At 54.2% G+C, this 16,622-nt stretch overlaps 1 protein-coding gene and 1 long non-coding RNA gene across 3 annotated transcripts; both read right to left on the bottom strand.

The window, feature by feature from the left end:
• Positions 1–837: 837 nt before the first annotated feature.
• NBL1 (NBL1, DAN family BMP antagonist) lies at positions 838–10,203 on the bottom strand. Its single transcript, XM_010722957.3, has 4 exons — positions 10,004–10,203; positions 3,207–3,401; positions 3,004–3,115; positions 838–2,201 (listed from the first exon to the last, which is right to left on the bottom strand). Exons 1-4 carry the CDS (start codon positions 10,024–10,026, stop codon positions 1,947–1,949), a joined length of 585 nt encoding a protein of 194 aa, XP_010721259.1. The 5' UTR covers positions 10,027–10,203; the 3' UTR covers positions 838–1,946.
• A 2,214-nt stretch (positions 10,204–12,417) lies between these two features.
• Positions 12,418–16,240, bottom strand: LOC146542891 (uncharacterized). 2 transcript variants are annotated; one of them, XR_014887931.1, is made up of 4 exons: positions 15,188–16,240; positions 13,293–15,048; positions 12,578–12,715; positions 12,418–12,486 (listed from the first exon to the last, which is right to left on the bottom strand). It is a non-coding gene; the product is annotated as an uncharacterized LOC146542891 (long non-coding RNA). The 2 variants fall into 2 exon arrangements; XR_014887930.1 differs by lacking the exons at positions 13,293–15,048; positions 15,188–16,240 and having other exon boundaries at positions 12,578–13,286.
• Between the last annotated feature and the right edge of the window lie 382 nt (positions 16,241–16,622).

The following is a 16,622-nucleotide window of genomic DNA, read 5'->3' as shown; positions in this document are numbered from 1 at the left end:
GCTCAGGATGAACTCTCCTGGGTGCCTGCGTGTGGCATCTGCCCCTTTGCATCTGCAGGATCTCCTCCTGGGACGCTGCCATGCAAACCTCGCCAGCCATCCCTGTGTCACGCCGTCCTGGCAGGCAGCCCGGGGCAGAGCACGCACATGCGAGGCTCTGATCGCAGCAGGAGGTTGCTTTAGAAATGCGTTTGTACCAGGAAAGCCTCACTTCCTCGTCCCATCTGTGCTGGGAACAAGCAAGGAAACCCACCCCGAGCCCACGCTGTGGCGGCCTCCCAGCTGGGATAAATCAGTGCAGCAGCACACGTTTATCCCAGCTGGGCCACGCTGCTGCTCGGTAAGGGAGCACAACGCCCTGCTTCCTCCTCAGCACCGCTGCAGTCCAAGCTTGGAGCATCTCAGCTTCACCGCAGAGCTTCTGCTCCAGAGAAGACTGAACAAAGCCTGAGCACCTGGGCATGCTGCACTCCCTCCAGCAACTGGAACCTTATGTGAAGTCCTGGTCCAAGCTTGCCTTCCTCCGGCCCAGAAGCGCTCCTGGAGGCCACAAAACGTGCTGGATCGAGAGTGTCACCTAGTGGCAACAGAACCGACCAAGGTCGCGTGAACCCGCAGAGAGCCCATGCATGCCTACGAGAAAGGGACCAGAAATGCAGACATGGACCAGGTGCTGCATCCGTGCGGTTGGTTTTCCTTTCAGCAGCTTATCCTGCTCTTTAAGGGAAGGCAGCAGGAAGCTGAAGGGAGCCGTGGCTCTCCTTGTGCTCTCCTGCAGCACTGCCTGGTTCTGACATCCAGCTTGCTGCCGAAAACAGGCATCAGAGCGCCCAGAAATGGAAGTCAGAACTAATTTATTTAAGAAAACAAAACCAAAAACCAACAAAAAACACAAACCAAAACTCGTAAAAAGGAGAGGGAGGCGTTGGTTACAAGCTCTGGAAGCTCTTGTCAGGACAGTGCCAAAGAAATTAGCTTTATACAACAGAGAGAGGGGTAGCAGGAGGGGCCCCCACCCTGAGCCCAGCCCCCCATCTGCAGTGGGGTCCAGAGCAGTCCCCTACAAAGGTCCATCAGCATCCCAGGACTTGTCCCCCTTCTCCCTCCACCACAATTAAAGTGCAGCAGGGAAGGAGGGGAGAGGGGCCGGCTCCCACCAACACCACCCCAGCACAGGCTGTGAAATGTGAAGCCCCAGTGCCCATGGCACAGCGCAGCTCCCTCACCCTTGCAAGCTATGTGGTGGCCCTGAGGACCAGAAAGGAAAGGGCTCTGGCCACCATGGCTCCCAGCAACCTCACACACCGCCCCAGAGGCACAGCCAGGGCAAAATACTCCTATGAGTTACCTAACACGAAGGCGTGGGGGTTGAAGTAAGACCCAGTGAGTGCCAGGAGGAACAGCGTGCCCATACCGAGCCCAGGCATCCCTACGCAGTCAGGGGAAGCACAAGGAAGAAGGGAGACCCCCATCCCACACGCTGCAGAAGAGATGTGCATCTCGTGTGTGGCTGCAGGGAAGCTGTGTCCCTTCTTCCTCCAGGCCAGGCAAGAGCCACGTACAAAAGAAAAGCCCAGAGGGCTCATCAAGGGCTCCACAGCAGGCTGAGGATCCTGCAGACAGCCCTGGGGAGCCCAGCTTGGCTCCCACTCTCTGCCAAAGCCCCCTCTGCCCACGTCCCCACTTCTCTCAATATATTATTACTATGATGTGCAAGTAGTTTTGCATCAGAAACCCCCAGCCCTCCTGTGGCCCCGTTGCTCCAGCCCCATGTCCTGCTCGTGCCTCAAAACGCTCCTCCAGCCCTGGGGTGTCGTGGAGAGCAAAGCGTGAGGGTAGCTATTAGACAGGAAAGCCTCTACCACCCCCCTCCCTCCCCAAGCCCTGGCCCTCTCCCTCGCACACACTCCCTGCCCGCGTTGCAAGGACAGTCCACGAGGGCCGGGTCACTCGTCGCCCTCCTCCTCGTGGTGGTGGTGGCTGGAAGCAGGGGGCTCTTCTACCTCCTGTTGGTGGTGGGCATAGTGGTGGGGGCCGGGGCCCTCCGCAGGCATGTTCTCCTCCGCGTTCAAGTAGACGTTGAACAGGGCTCCCTCGTGGCTCGGCTCCTTGCCGCAAGCCTGGCAGCTGCAGTGAAGTATCTTCTCCACCAGCTTGTCAACCCTGGGGATCTCGTCGTTGCCTGGGCAGTCCAGTGTCACCTGGGGAGAGGGATGAGGATACAGAGTGAGCGCGTGGGCTTGATCCCCTGATGGCCATCTTGACCTGTGCCGTGCACAGCAGACTCAGGGTATTTTAAGCTAGAAGTCATGGCTTGCTACCCAAATAGTCATGGTCACGACACAAGGGTGCTTGGGAACATCTTGCAGCTGCAGAGATGTTGTACCTGCATGTTGTACCAGCTGGGGAAATGCAATGAGTGAGGCAGGACCTGCCCCCAGGCACTACAGGCACAGCAACACCAGCGGTAACTGCAGAAGGCACGGTGCCAATCATCTCAGCTAGTTTGGCTTAAGCCATCTGCCCAAACGTCTGAGTCCAAAGCAAAGCAGAGAGCTGGAGCCAGTGCCCTGGTTGCCCAAACCTCCCTTGGAGACAGCGTTTACGGTCCTTCCAGGATCCATGTGGCAGGAAACAAACAGAGATGCTGGGAGGTCTGGGAGTGGCCGGCAGGAGGTGACTCTTAAGTCAGGAGCAGGTGACAAAGGGGAGTGGTGGAGAGGGGAGGCACGCAGGATGAATAATGCAGGGACTGACAGAGGATGCTTCTTCCTACACTGACAAATGCACCGTGCATCACCACAGTCACGCTGCTTCCAGCAGCCCCTGCCAGCCAGGAGTCTCAAGGCAGGGCAGAAACACCTGAGGCAGCCTGGAGGAAACCGCGAGCAGAGCAACCTCAGGGAAAGAGAATGACTTCCCCCAAAGAGCTGGCAGTGCAAAGCTGAGAGCCTCCTACTGAAAAGGGGCAGAAAAGACAGAGGAGCAGGCAGGGATACTCACAATTTCCCACATGGACTGGGCTGGCATGCAGGAGTCGCAGTGAACCAGGGACTCTGTGGACTGAGGGAAGGTGTTGGGGACACTGTAGCTGAAACACTGCCCCAGGCAGGCCCTGTGGAGACAATGGGAGGGAGGAGGGCTCCGGGTGGGTGCCTGCTCCTCCCGACGAAGGCAGGAAGAGATCTGGCAGGTGGGATCCCTACCTGTTCTGGATGGACTTGGACTCGCAGCCGCTGTGCCCCACGATCTGGGTGATGTTCTTTGCCTCACACCAAGCGCTCTTGTCCGGGAAAAGGGCGAGTTTGTTTATGGGAGGCGGCGCAGCCAGGAGAAGCGCTGGGAAGAGGGCTCCGACCACAAACCATAACATCATGGCCAGCTCTGCCGAAAATCTGCAACTGGAGCCAGGGAGAAAAGCGTTAGCAGGAAGGAAAACAGGCAAGCTGACCCATCTCCAGCCCCGTGGCAGCTCTTGGCGGGGGCACACGCACACAAAGTGCCGCACAGGGAGCGGGACGCGCTGCTCTGCCTCTCCCCCGCAGCAAACCCTCTCTTCCGAGCTCTGTGCCAGGAGTAACAGCAGGCTTTCCACCACATCTTACCCAAGGACAGGCTGGAAGGAGTTTGCAAAACAAAAGCGTCGCCACCGCAGCCTGCGCCAGGTTGGAGAGGTCGCAGACCGCAGAAATGTTTGTGTTTGAGGAAGGCGCAGGCTTGCCCGCTTCCGCTTCTCCCACCTTAAAAGCCAAAGCCACAAGGCTTCCCAGCAGAGACAAACCGCTTTCCCAGGAAGGAAAACCGCTCTTCTCCGAGCAGCGCGCAGCAGGTGTCGCTGCAAGGCAGCGGGGAGACGAGGAAACCTCACTGCAGAGGCAGGAAAGCACAGAAACGGCCAAAGGAGCATTGATGCTTGCAGAGCCGTTGCCATTCGGCAGTGCTGTCCGACGGCTCTTCCGAGGATGGGAACTCGGTCTGCAAACAAGGGGGTCCTGTGACCACCAGGCAGGAGCTTGCTCGCAGCGCTGACGGGCCGAGGAGGTGACGTAGCACCCACACAGATCCCACGCCAGTTTCCAGGCAGGCCAAGGTGCCTGCCTTACCACTCCCAGTCACTGGGGAAAGGCAGATGGAACAGCATCACAGGAACAGGGAAATTTTTTCCTTCGTGGGGTTTGGATCAAGTCGTAGTGAAAGGCAGACGTTTGTGCTTTCTAAAATATTTGTTAGAAGCGTGTTATTTGTTATTTCCTTCTATTTATTTATCCAGATGAAGATCCAAAGCCCACACTGGAAAGACTCCTATTGATTCCCATGGCTCCCAGGCCCAGCCCTCTAACATGAAGGAAGAACACCGTGTTTATCAGCTCGGGCCACAGGGGTCAGCTCTGCTTGGAGTCCTCCCAGCCATGCACTCAGCCTTTCCACATCTTCCTTCTCAGCTTGAGGGCCGCCAAGTTTGTCTGGACTGCTGGGGCTTTCAGAGCTCAGTTCTGCTGCTGTATGGTCGTTATGGGGGAGAGGGATCAGCCCTGGGAGCCCTCTGCTGAGGCTGACCTCCGGGTCTGACTCAGGAACCCTTCCTCATGAGGGACACGGAGCGAGAGCTTCCCTGTCCTCCATCCCAACACAGCAAAGCCTCTCTCCCTGGCCCCACCATCTCTGAGCAGATCAGATTGGCGTCTCTGCTACCTTTTCTTACTTCCTGACCATACAGGAACTGAAATGATATAATGCACCACCACTTCTATAGGCCTGGCCCATGCAAAGCAGGCAGTGCAGGTTTTGGTCGGAGAAGAGCAGAAGGTTTTAGCCCCTGAACTCACGCTGCTGTTAATGAGAGCGGTGTGATTAAACACTTTTGTCCTGCAGACAATTCTTAGGGCTCATTTCCCTGAGAATTCTTTCCGTTTCATTAGGCAAATTCTGAAATTTTCTGCAGAGGAATACGCAGCTAAGCTGCACACACTGGGTTTGCTTGGTTTTCTGAAATAAGCATCACTCATTCCTCAAATGCCAGCGGCTCTGTGCTGAGGAATCCCACTCCCAAAGGCAAGTCCGAGATCAGAGCTGGGATGTGACCCAAACAGCAATTGCAAACCCCCTGGGGAACAGCTGAAATTCCTCAGGAGTCAGCACGCAAGTTCACTTCCACATGCCCAATCAGAAAGCAATTTCCTTCCTTCCAAAGAAGGTGGTGGCTGTTTTTTTTTTCCAGGTTTCTCTGCATGTACACATGGCAGCAAAGAGGCAAGCAGCTCCAATGGCCCCGCCGCCCTGGAGCATCCTGCTGCAGCGTGGCTCAGCAGATACCCAGGCACCAGGGATCACCTGGAGCACCTGGGATCCTGCCTCCGATACCAAGAGGAAGGCGGGTGAGGTTGTGCTCTGCTAAAGTACAAACCCTGGCCTGGATTCAGGAAAGCACTTAAGCACACGCTAAAGCCCTCTGCTTTCCTGAGCAAGGGTGCCTTCATGAGCAGGGCCCCAGCAGCGTGGGGCTGGTGCTGTTTGCAGAGGGGCTGCAGAGGCACCGGGAACATTTACAGCAGTGCAGCTGAGTTTGGGAGGGAGCTGGGGCTGCAAGCAGCCTGCTGGCGGCTGTGCCTCGTTTTCTGGCATCGTTTGAACCAGCCAAGCAAACAGAGCTGCCATGAAAACCATCCATCTGACAGCAGCCACAGGGCGGGGGACAAAAGCACCGTTTTCCTTCTCCTCCCTGGCTGGGAAGGGAAGCGAGAAAGGAAGACGAGGTATCCGAGCAGGTTTGCAAACTCACCATTAAATAAAGGCATTGAGCACATTCCTCAGTGACAAGTTAAATTACATGGTGCAACCCCTCAAGGAACAAGTGTGTGCTCCCCAGCAATGACCCCAAGCCTGGCCTGCCGGCAGGACCAGCACCACCTGAGCACAGGGCCTTTCTCCTCTCCACAGCAGGGCACGGATTTTTCTGGTCAAAGCTTTCCAAGCAGAAAGTTCAGCTCAGTTCTGCAGATCATCAGCCCCGAAGGTCTCCCCGGTTTGGAACTACGCTGCTGCTTCCCCTGCTGCCCGTCCCCAGCTGCGTTCCTTCTCCTCCCTCGCGGTGCCCAGGTGCCCTGGCTCTGCTCTGAAGACACCTGGGGTCACTCGTGACCACCAAGATTCTGAAGCCAGAAGAAAAACGCTTCTATCACAGCCCCAACTCCTCTCCCTGATGAAGGAGCAAAGAAATGACTCAGCCCTGGAGCCTGGCACATCCCGGACTCTGGAGACAAACAACATGCGCGCAGCTGCAGCCTCGAAACCCAAAGCCCTTTTCCAACCACAACCTGCACCCACGGAGCCAAAGGGCAAAACATCCGTGGCCAAAGGGTGTCAGCTCATGGCTGAGCCTCCTGCGAGCTGGGGGTCTGGAGGTGGAGCTTTGGTGCCGGCAGCCCTGAGGACTTTCTGAGCCCTGCAAGGAGAACGGTCCCAACGATGCCTGGAAGCAGCTGGAAAACTGCATCGTCCTGCCGGCCGGAGCACAATCACAGCAATTCCCTGCGAGGCCGTGTTCCCACCACCCAGCCCACAGCTGTTCCCAGCCATTTGGAAACCCAACACTTCAGGAGGGAAGTAGGAAAAAAAAAACTAATCAGTGTTACCCTGTTTTTCCAGAGGGAAGTGTAAACTGTGATAGAAGACGAGCCTGCAGGTGGACGTGGGGAACATTTCACGAGTGGTTTCATATATCTGTGTGCATTTTTCTCAGCCAGGATCTCACAATTTTGCCAAAGGCATAAAAATGCTGACACGGGTATGCGGTGCCCAAGGCCACACACGTGGCATCCCAGGTTGTGCGAGACAAGGAACCCCTGAGCTTTATAAACATCACCTAGCCACGGCTCAAAGCCCACCATACTGCACGGAAACAGAGTCGGCTCTTGGTCACAAAAACCAGAAAGCACCAGATCCTTTTGGGGCTCCACTGCTGTGCCAGCAGCGTCCCAAATTAACGTGAGCGATGACATGATAATATCACCAGGGGAGAGGGAAGAGATCAAGCTTGAAAGTGGTTAGAGGTAACTCTTCAGGACAGCAAGACAGATGAGTGCTTAAGTGAACGCAGAAATCCCATCTGAGAGCTCAGGCCTTGCAAAATCCGGGAAGAAGCAACAAAATGAAAAGGGAACACCCCAAGATGTTTAAAATGCACAAGGATAAATCCTGAAAACTTGTGCTAACGGAGCAAACGCTGCCTCACTTCTCACTGTGAAACATTTCTCACTGCTCCTTTCAGAAGCAGGAGGTGTTAGAGCTCGTCGTTCAGTAATGTGCTGACTTCCACTCCAGCACGGCTGGCTGATTTGCAGGGATAAAACAGGAGGAGAGAAAAGCAGTGCAGCACATCGAAATCCCTCTCCCCTCCAGAATTCACTTTTGGCTTCTCAGCTGCGCGCCGAGCGCCTGAAAAACCCAACCGGTGCAGCTGGAAAGAGAAACCCAAGCTCCTCTGCCTACAGAAGTCATCGGAAAGCTACTTAACGACCGAGGCTTAGGATGGGGTCTGAAAGGAGCATTGCTGGAAGGACACGGGCGGGCCGTGGTGGAGGCGAGAGCAACGTAAGCGGTTTCTGGTGAATTATTTCAACGGGTTGAGCTCTTCGGCGTTAACACAGCCACGGCCAGGAAGGCGCAGAGACCTGAAGCGCTGCCCTCTGTCCCCTCTCTCCTCCAGGCCCTGGAGCAGCGCTGCAGCTGCAGACCGTGCTCACATGCCCAGACCTGAGCGAGGCTCAGCTCCCGCCCGCCTTCCACCCCACGCCGGTGTTTCCTAAGCGCTGCCCCTAAATCAGACACCGCGGTTGTTCAGTTTCACCTTTCCCACATCAGCCGGTGTGGGAAGCGGCTGCCTCGTGCCCTGCACACCCCTTTTTTTGGGTGAAGCCAGCGCTCCTGGGCCGACAGTGAAGCCGGAAGGGTCCCAGCGGCGCTCACTTTTCCCGGTGTGAGATCTGAAGCCGGCGCAGCCGCATCCCCGGGGTGCTGGCTCCCAGCAGGCCCAGCTCTGCTTCCACTTAGCAAAGCGGGACCGGCTCCTCCGAATGACTCCGCCGGTGCAAATGAGATCAGAATCTGGCACCGCTCATCCTACTCAAAACAAGCCTAACTGGAACCAGATAAAACCAGTTTGAGTAAATAGTGGCCACCGGGACGAAGATTTCTTTTTGCTGAGCACACCCGCAGCGCGAGGCCGGCTGCAGCCGGGGATGGGTGTTGTCTCGAATGCCAACCGCGCTCGCTTTCGGCTCGCTCGCTCATTCATTACCAAACTTGCATAAAGAATCGAGCCGTGCCCCGTGCAGCGGGATCGGGTTCCAAGCTGCCAGCGGGAGGTGGGAAGAGGGGACAGAACAGGGATGGCTCCCCAGCGACGCTCCTGCCGTTGTCCTGCTTGGGCCACATCCTGGCCACAGCCAAACCGAGGGCAGAAATCCGGTGCTGCTGTTCCACCCGCTCGGTTAATCTCTGTTTCGCCGATACGAAATCCACTGCCTGCGCTCCTTACCCACAGCATTAAGATACAAGAAGACACAGCGCCGCGGGGCCGGCGGCTTTCAGGGCAAATGGCACCGCTCGCAGCCCTGCTGCTATTTTCAATTACTGCCAGGCGCTGGGGCTGACCTCACACTTGACATTCAGTCTCTCCAAAACTGGGCCCGGTACACACAGTGAAGGTTGATAAGAGCTTGATCAAAGCGGCCGAGCCATTTCTCCCTCCAGCTGTACTCCTTTCCCTGCTGCGGAGACACAGCCGGGCACTCCAGAGCTGAGCTCGATCACCCTCTTTGCAAGACCACAAACTCCCCAAAATGGAATTCAGAGCTGAGAGGTCAAGCCAAGAGCTCGGATTCTTCTCGGGGCTGTTTGCAAACACTTGGGATTTTTATACTGAAGGCAAATTCCGTTTCCCGTCCTGTGGTTTGCAAATTTGAGGCGAGCTGCTTTGTTTTTGAGATGGGAAACTGCCTTCAAAAAGCAAAAGTGCCAGTTGTGGGCAGAAGATTTTTGGCTGGTGGGACGCTGCAAAGAGGATGTTAAGTTCTGAGGCTAAAAATACAAGGGAAAACCCTGCTTGTTTCAGCGAGGTGCTGATTTATTTTTTTTTCCCATAAGAATCCTTATGGCAAAGCTGTGGTGCCCCAGCTGCACCAACAGATCACACAGTCTGAATTTTGAAGTTGATGGGGTTAATCCTGTACAAAAGAGTTTGTCAATGGGGCAGAGCATAAGATTCTAAAGGGACGGTGCCCTCGTAAGATGTTAGCAGGCAAGTTATGGCATAAGGGATTGTCCAGATCAATTTTAGTGCAGCTTTAACGAGCTAATCTGTGTTCTGGCCCCAAAACATCCGCAAGAAAAAGAGAAATCTCCCCAAACGGGCAGACTGTTGTACTGAACACAGAACGACTGCTGCAAATACTTGTAAAAATGGACATACTGTGTTACGGTTCAAGAAGCAGCTACAGATAGTTCAGATAAACGGCTTCATCGGATTCCAGGAAAGGCAAAACCTGCAGGATCCATTCTCAGTGCAAGCTTTTCAAGCGAGAGAAGCTGACCGCCGTTGGGAAGACCTTCCTCTGCACTTCCCAAGCGACTGCTCGTCCTGCACTGCCTTGAGAACCGACTCGCTGAGCATTCCCGTTCAAAGCCACGGAGCGGACGGGAAGAACCCAGCCCCGCAGACGTGCTTCCCATCTCCCGTTCTCTTATTTCATTCGAGCTAATAGGCGGCGGTGAAAATAGTTTAATGACCGCACAGCCGATCTCCCGGAGTCCGCCCCGTCTGCGAGCGATTCGTGCCGGTGGCAGCGCCCTCATCAATCGCTCGGGGAGAACGGGAGAGAAAAGGAGGCAGAAAATCGAAGGCAGAGAAAGCGAAGCGGGCCGGCTCGGTGCGGGGCACGGAGGGGAGAGGGCGGCTCGGGGAGGGGTGGGGATCCCGGAGGAGGATTCCCGGAGGAGTACTCACCACCCAGGAGACGGCGGGCACATCCCATGGGCTCCGGGGCCGCGGGCGGCGGCTGCGGGCGGTTACGGCCCCGCGGTGCCCGGCGGCTGCCGCATCCTCGGCGCCGCGGCCCCCGGAGGCGCGGGGCGGGCGGGAGCTGCCGCCTCCCTCCTTCCCTCCCTCCCTTCTTTCCTCCGTCCCTCCCTCCTTCCCTCCTTCCCTCTTCTCCTCCCTCCCTTCTCCCCGGTGCCGGGCTCCGGGCGGTGCCCCCGGCCCCGCCGCTCGCTATTGCACAATCGGGGCGTGGGGGGGAGGAAAGCGAAAGGAGGGGGAAAGAGGGAGGGGACCGCCGCCTCCTCTTCCTCCTCCTCCTCGGCTCCGAGCGAGCCCCAGAGCGCCCTTCCGAGCCACCAAACGGGGCCGTGGGACGAAGGCAAGGCTGTGTGCGGAGGTGATTTCCCAGCGCTCGCTTCCAGCGGTGACATAAACAAAGGCTGCGCTTGGCTCGCTGAACGCAAACACTTCCTATGAAAACGTAGTATGTAATAGAGAGGGCTTGGGGCAGAGGCTGAGCCACGGCGAAGGCTTTGGGAACGTTCCACAACACACTTTGCTTTGCTTTTTCCCTGCCTTTTTCTCCTTTCCTCATTCACTTTTCCTCCACTCCTCTTTTCTTTCTCTCCCTTTCCCTCTCTCTCCTTCTACCTTTCTCCTTCCCATTAAAACTCACAGCCCAGTGAAACCCCGTCCATTGCCATCTTTCACTTACAATAACTGTTCAGAACTGGAAGGGCTCTGTTTCTGTACAGATGCAATTAATCTAATAGAGGCTGCTGCATGAAACACTGGCACGGCCCTGCCAAATCGAAGTTACCTGCAGGGCTCAGATGGGCCCCGAGGCTCGATTTGAATCCAGAGATCAGAGAAGTTGGAAGGGATGGTGGTAAGAAAGCAGCAGCCGTGCTGAGAGGTGTGCTGGGAGAAGCAAAGGAAATTTGGAGATGGCAAAGAAGGCTGGAGGCTGTCAGCAGGGCAATGCTTTCCTGCTGCTTGGTTCCTTCCAGCCCCAGGATAATAGGATGTTGTAAACAAGCAGGATGGCAAAATCCTGCTTCCATCATCGCTTTCTTATCCTGCTGGATACAACCTCCTGCTCAGCCCCAGAAGGGCCAACAATAGACAAAGGAGCTGCCTTTTGCCCCCGCCGCCGTTGGCAGCCTGAACTCAATTTCCCTGTTCTTTCCCCCTCTGCATCACGGGGCTGAATGTGGGCTTTGGACTCAGCCCTGCCTGCTCCTCAGGGCAACACAACCAGCAGCGAGCCCCTGCCCCAGGGGGATGTTTTATTCTGAATGATGAAAGAGGAGACAGCGGAGTTTTGGAAGCAGCATCTCAAGTTTATGGATAATAAAAAAAAAAATCAGCTGGAGGTACAACCAGATATGAAGCAACTGACCACAGACATTAAGATGAAATTCACCCAAATGTGTCGCGTCCTCAGTTCATTATTTGGATGATTGGGATCTCAGCCGGGGTGTGATTATTTGGAGTGTGCAGCCATGTAAGCCAGCCTGTGGTTCATTCACTGCTTCCTACTATTCATTTGTGTTCCAGCGCTGTAAACAGCCAAACAGCAGTAAGGGAAACATGGCCATCTGTACATCTGAGGGTGGGGGAGTGCAAGAAGCAGACCCCAGGTTTTCTGGTGTCAGAAGAAGCAGGCAGAGGTGCTGTGCGACTTGCTGGCTCACTGAGATGGAGGAAGCTGCTGAGAGGCTGTTGGAGCCCCAGGCCAACATTTCCCCCCTTCTTTCTGTCAATCAGCATCACAGCCAGAACAAGGAGCGAAGACCTGCTGCCTGTAGATGTCATTCGGACGGATGCTGGCTAAGGCACGGGCTGGGGGCAGCTGCACTGCGGCTGGGAGCAGAGGGGAGGCAGAGCAGGGAGGTGATGCCAGCAGAGATGAGCAGCTCTCACCAGCGAGGCCCCTCGAGTCCCAGCCAGGTTTGCCGACATCAGCAGCACTTTTACACTCCTCTCTTACTGGCTCCTGCTCACCGTAGGCTCTGGGAACTTCCTGCCTGCCCCCAAAACACCGGTGCCAAACCACACTGCTGTTCCCACGCCAAGCAGTGCGATATGTGGGTCAGTATGACACGATGCTGCAGTCTCACCTCCCGACATCAAATTCAGATGCCATCTGAGAGCAGAGCCTCGCCTAAAAGGTCTGTGCCCTGATGGACATTACACCTCCGCCCTTTCCCTTGCTGCTGGATCACGGCACAGCAGAAATCCGCTCTCAGGTCTCTGGGAGCTTCCCTCCCTCACCCTGCTGCTGTTTTGGGCCTGCTGACAAACGCCCACAGTGCCAGGGGCTCCCCGCTTGTCAGGACAGGACTAGGAACTGTAGGCGTGAGAATTAACAGGGTGTATTTGGAAGTTAAAAATAAAATGATTCCTTTTATTTGCGTCTTAGCGCAGATTCCAAGGCGACCTGGATGCTAGAAAACACAAGCAGGGAAAGGCAGCTGGGAAAGGGGAGCGTCTGTGTTGGTGAAGGAATTGTTCCTCAGTCATCCCAGCTCAACCCACCTCTCCACGCTCAGATCACTCCACCTCTCATTTGCAGGAGGGTACGACGCAGTGCAGATCCCTGGGACAAAGCGGGCTCTTCAGGAGTCCTCTTCTCTTGCCAGATGAGGCAACCCGTCACACAGCTCCTAAATAAACCTGGGGACATCTCCAAGATTGGAATCTCAAATTGCTGTGTGCAAGAGCAGATGTGAGTGAGGGAAGGGAGCAGTGCTCATGTCAGGAGATGGATTCAAAGACTTCACTTCTCGGCAAGCAAGAAAACTGGAGTGATTTCTCATCACCACCTCATGAGATGAAGGGAGGGGCCAGCAGGGGCCAGTAGGGTGTGAGCTGCACCTCCTCACCAAGGCATGTGCTTTTAAACCCCTGGGATGCATGCAGAGCATCTGGCTTTGTAACAGAGTTAATGTGAGGCTGAAGGAGAAAGGGTTCAGTCATGGGGGTAATTCGGAGCATCCACCTCCAGCAGGACGCGGCTTTAGGGTAACAGCTGAGCCCTCTGTGTGGGCACAGCAGAAAGACGTGAGTTGCAGTGCCTTTCTCTGGGTTAGCTGGCGTGAGCTAGGAAGCCCAACACACAGAAGTGTGCACAAAAGATGTGCAAAAAAGCAGGACTTGTGGGCAGACTCGGCTGGCAGGGTCTGTGCTCAGGAGTAAGGGAAAAGGATTTATCATCGAGCTCATTAGAAAACATCTGGGCTCAGCAAAAGACCTGGAATGCGACTCAGCACGGGGCGCTCCTCTCTTCTCGAGTGCTGGGAATGTGAGCTCCTGCAGGGTGAGACTCGAGCCAGCTGTTTCCTCTAATCCCATCAGCCTTCCTGCCATGGGGGTCCCGATGCTCTGCTCGGCGTGCAGGAGAGAACGAGAGACTCCTGCTCCCTCCCCTTGGTGACTGGGATTAGTGGTTTCTCTGCAGTGCCGTGCCAATGCATTTTGGGGCCCTGGGGCAGCAGTAAAAAACAAAGTACCCCTCCCATCTGCGAGCAAGTCCAAGTGTGTTTAATTGCTTTTCTTTCCACCTTGCCCAATTGCTCCCGCTCGCAGGCATGCTAGGCCCCTCCGTCCCTCCCTCTCTCGCTTCCCCAGCAACTCAGGTCATGCAAAACTCTTCAGTTCAACCCGTGTCTGCAGGAATAGTTTCTACCTGGGAAGCCTGCGATGAAGGCTGGGCTTCATTTGCAGGTGCCCTCCTTCCTAAGAGTTCAAACTTTTTTTTTTCCCCTTCCACTTCCAAAATATCATTTCCCTCTGACTCCATTACAACCAGCTAAACCCCCCCACAACCACCTTCACTGCAATCCTCTTGTTCGATTAATTGCTTTCCTTGCAGGGCTGCCTGATGGCCCCAGCCCAGGGCCTCCTCACAATAGGTGCTTGTCTGTGTTTAGAGACGGTTCTGGCACCGAAGCACCTACAAAGTGTCAACCAGCAGCACAAGTTTAGAACATACACGTGTGCACAGGGAACATTTTGCACACTACCAAAAGGAAACCAGCGCCTGCCTCAAGTGGGGTGACTCAGCTCACAGCAATACTGTGCTGCTGCTGCATGGGAAGAGGCTTGTAGACAAGTTCACTGGCCTTTAAGAAAAACACCTGAAATCAGAAGGCTTGAAGTCCTGCTTTCTTCAATCCTGCTGCCACCAGAGTTGTTGAACATTCTTTTTAAAAGAAGGCAATGGAGAAAAAAAGGATGAATACGTGTTCACTGGTAGCTTGAACTGCTCTTCTCCCACTCCCCACACCTCACAGAAGGTAAATGCAAATATTGTCCTTAAGGTGATAACAGGATTTTCATATTTTTGAGGGTGTGGCTGCTAACCTTACCATAAGGTGGGACCCTGAGCAATTTGCTTTCATTCCCTCCCTCCCCTCCTGCCCTGAAGCAGGAGCGTGATTTTGGAGTATGTGAAGCAGCTAGTTCTACTGCAGCTGGTGAGGAACTGAACACAACTTGCCAGGGGACACAGCCAGAAGTCTTGGCCTGTCATTGCTCTCTTCAACGTGCCAACAGGTCTGAGCCATTTTTCGCTATTCTGCTTTTAATTTTTCTAACAGTACCGCCGATAGGGATTGCTTCAGCAGCTCCTCCTGTGTATGACAAGAGTTAACGCTGAAGCCTCAGTTAAATCATTAGAGGCTCATCCTGTGCTCCGAGGAGTCACAGTGACCTTTTCTCTATCTGCCAGCCCACCTCTATTTATACCTAATATGGATATAAAATCCACAGCTGAGCCGATAGTAAACCACAGCCTCCCACAAGCGTGTCGCCTACCAGGATGCTCCCAGAGATTTAAGGGAATCACTTCTCAGGCATAGGAGAACCCAGCACGTTCAGTTCCTGCAGCCCCAGGCTGATGTCCATCGTCCAAAGATGCATTTATTGATGCATGAAATACCTCAGCTCTTGAGCGATTATCTACGACACCGTGTAAACTTCAGAGAGAACTAAATGAAAAACGGGCCCTGTGCCCAGAAGAAAAGGGAAAAAAAGCACACGCCATCAGCTATTCCTTCAAACCAAACCAAGGAAGAGAAAACAGGCGAAAGGGAGGAGCTGGGAGAACAAAGCAGTCATGATCAGCATAGAAATAGGTTGTCTTACATCTGAGAAGCATGCCAGGGACATCTTCATCTAACAGTGTCCTTGAGCTGAAAAACTTCTGCATTTAGTTCGTACCAGATTAAGCCGTGGGACAGAGATCGGAACAATGCAGTCAACCTTTACAGCCTTGAAGTTCAGTAGAGTTTGTGGCCAACACGAACAGTTAGGTCATCTGATACGAATCCATGTGTGTTACAGGTCATTAGACTTCACCCGGTTACTCCCATGTTGAGCGCTGGAACTTGCATTTCAGACACTGAGAGTTGAAAAATGCACCCATTCCACTGCTGGCTTTACCCCAGTCTCACTGCTTATAATCCAGTGCCTCACTCCCAGCTGCAGGAGTCAAGCTTCAGTCTCACTGCTTCTCACTGTACCTCTCCCCATTAGTAAACCCTGGTCCTGTGTTGTTTTTTTCTTCCTTTCCAGGAAGTCAGCTCCTTATTGTAATCCAGCCACCTCCTACAGCTGGAGGAACAGTTTCTCTCAGTGCACATTCCCGATGCCAGTTTGTTCAAGAACCATTCTGGCCATTTTTGCACCTGTACCTTGTCCTTCTGGCATCCTCAAATTGCTGAATCTCACCTCTGAGTGAAGCAGGGCTCAAAGCCATGGCCACGTGGGGAGAATATTGTTGCTTCCGTTCTACAGGGGACAAAACCGAGGTGCTGTCTATCACGACTGGACTCCTAAATCCTCAGGGACCACGTGGCTCACGGGATTAGTAAGGGTCTTGGGTTAAGCTTTTAGTCACTGCTACTTCAAATGCAACACTGAGGGGGAGGAAGAGTTCTCTGTCTTAAACTTCTAAAAAGAAACACACTCCTTCGTATAACAAGAGATTTATGAACTGAATTTGAACTGATAAGGGCATGACCTTTTCTAGGAAGGGATATACACTTCTAACCCAGAGCTGGAGTCTTTACAAGCAGTACCAATAAAGACTGTAGATGACGAGTGATTTATTAGTCACCAACAACTTTCTCAGCATCTTTATAAGCAACAGGAGGTGGGTATCCACCACCACAAGGAATATCCAGCCTTAAACGGCCAGCAGTGCAGTACAGCTAAGTGCTGACAGCCAGAAGTCACCAGAGAAACAGATCCACAGCTGAATTTCCATAAACTCTGTTCCCTTTTAGCTTGTCTCAGTTAAGTATTTCACTGTGGGTGGGCTATAGGCTGGGCCATCAGGGCAGTTAAGACACTGTACACATTGCACACAGCTGCCTACTGGTGTTAGTGTGCCAAAATTCACACCAGTCCCTTTTACAAAGGCAGAGGTGGAGTGGGAGATGGGGGAAAAAAAAGGAAAAGTTTGTTCACTTCTTACTGTTAGGATGTGTGTGGTAGGAAGGCAAATCAACAAAACCCAGCCAGCCCAGAGCAAAAGGAATGGTCAGCAGTGCCTGCTGAAAAAGTGGTCTTCTGAGCA

Source organism: Meleagris gallopavo, chromosome 23, assembly GCF_905368555.1.
Source record: "Meleagris gallopavo chromosome 23, MGAL_WU_HG_1.1, whole genome shotgun sequence".
Classification (NCBI taxonomy): domain Eukaryota; kingdom Metazoa; phylum Chordata; class Aves; order Galliformes; family Phasianidae; genus Meleagris; species Meleagris gallopavo.
Note: the sequence above shows the minus strand (reverse complement) of the source record. Positions and strands in the feature narration are given on the sequence as shown.

What these genes read in the sequence shown, in the direction of transcription:
- NBL1 (XM_010722957.3), bottom strand. Translation starts at nt 10,026, where the DNA reads ATGTGCCCGCCGTCTCCTGGGTG. An exon ending in TCCAAGTCCATCCAGAACAG is followed by an intron (nt 3,116 to 3,206) that starts GTAGGGATCCCA and finishes TTGTCTCCACAG; the next exon opens with GGCCTGCCTGGGGCAGTGTT. An exon ending in CCCAGTCCATGTGGGAAATT is followed by an intron (nt 2,202 to 3,003) that starts GTGAGTATCCCT and finishes CCCTCTCCCCAG; the next exon opens with GTGACACTGGACTGCCCAGG.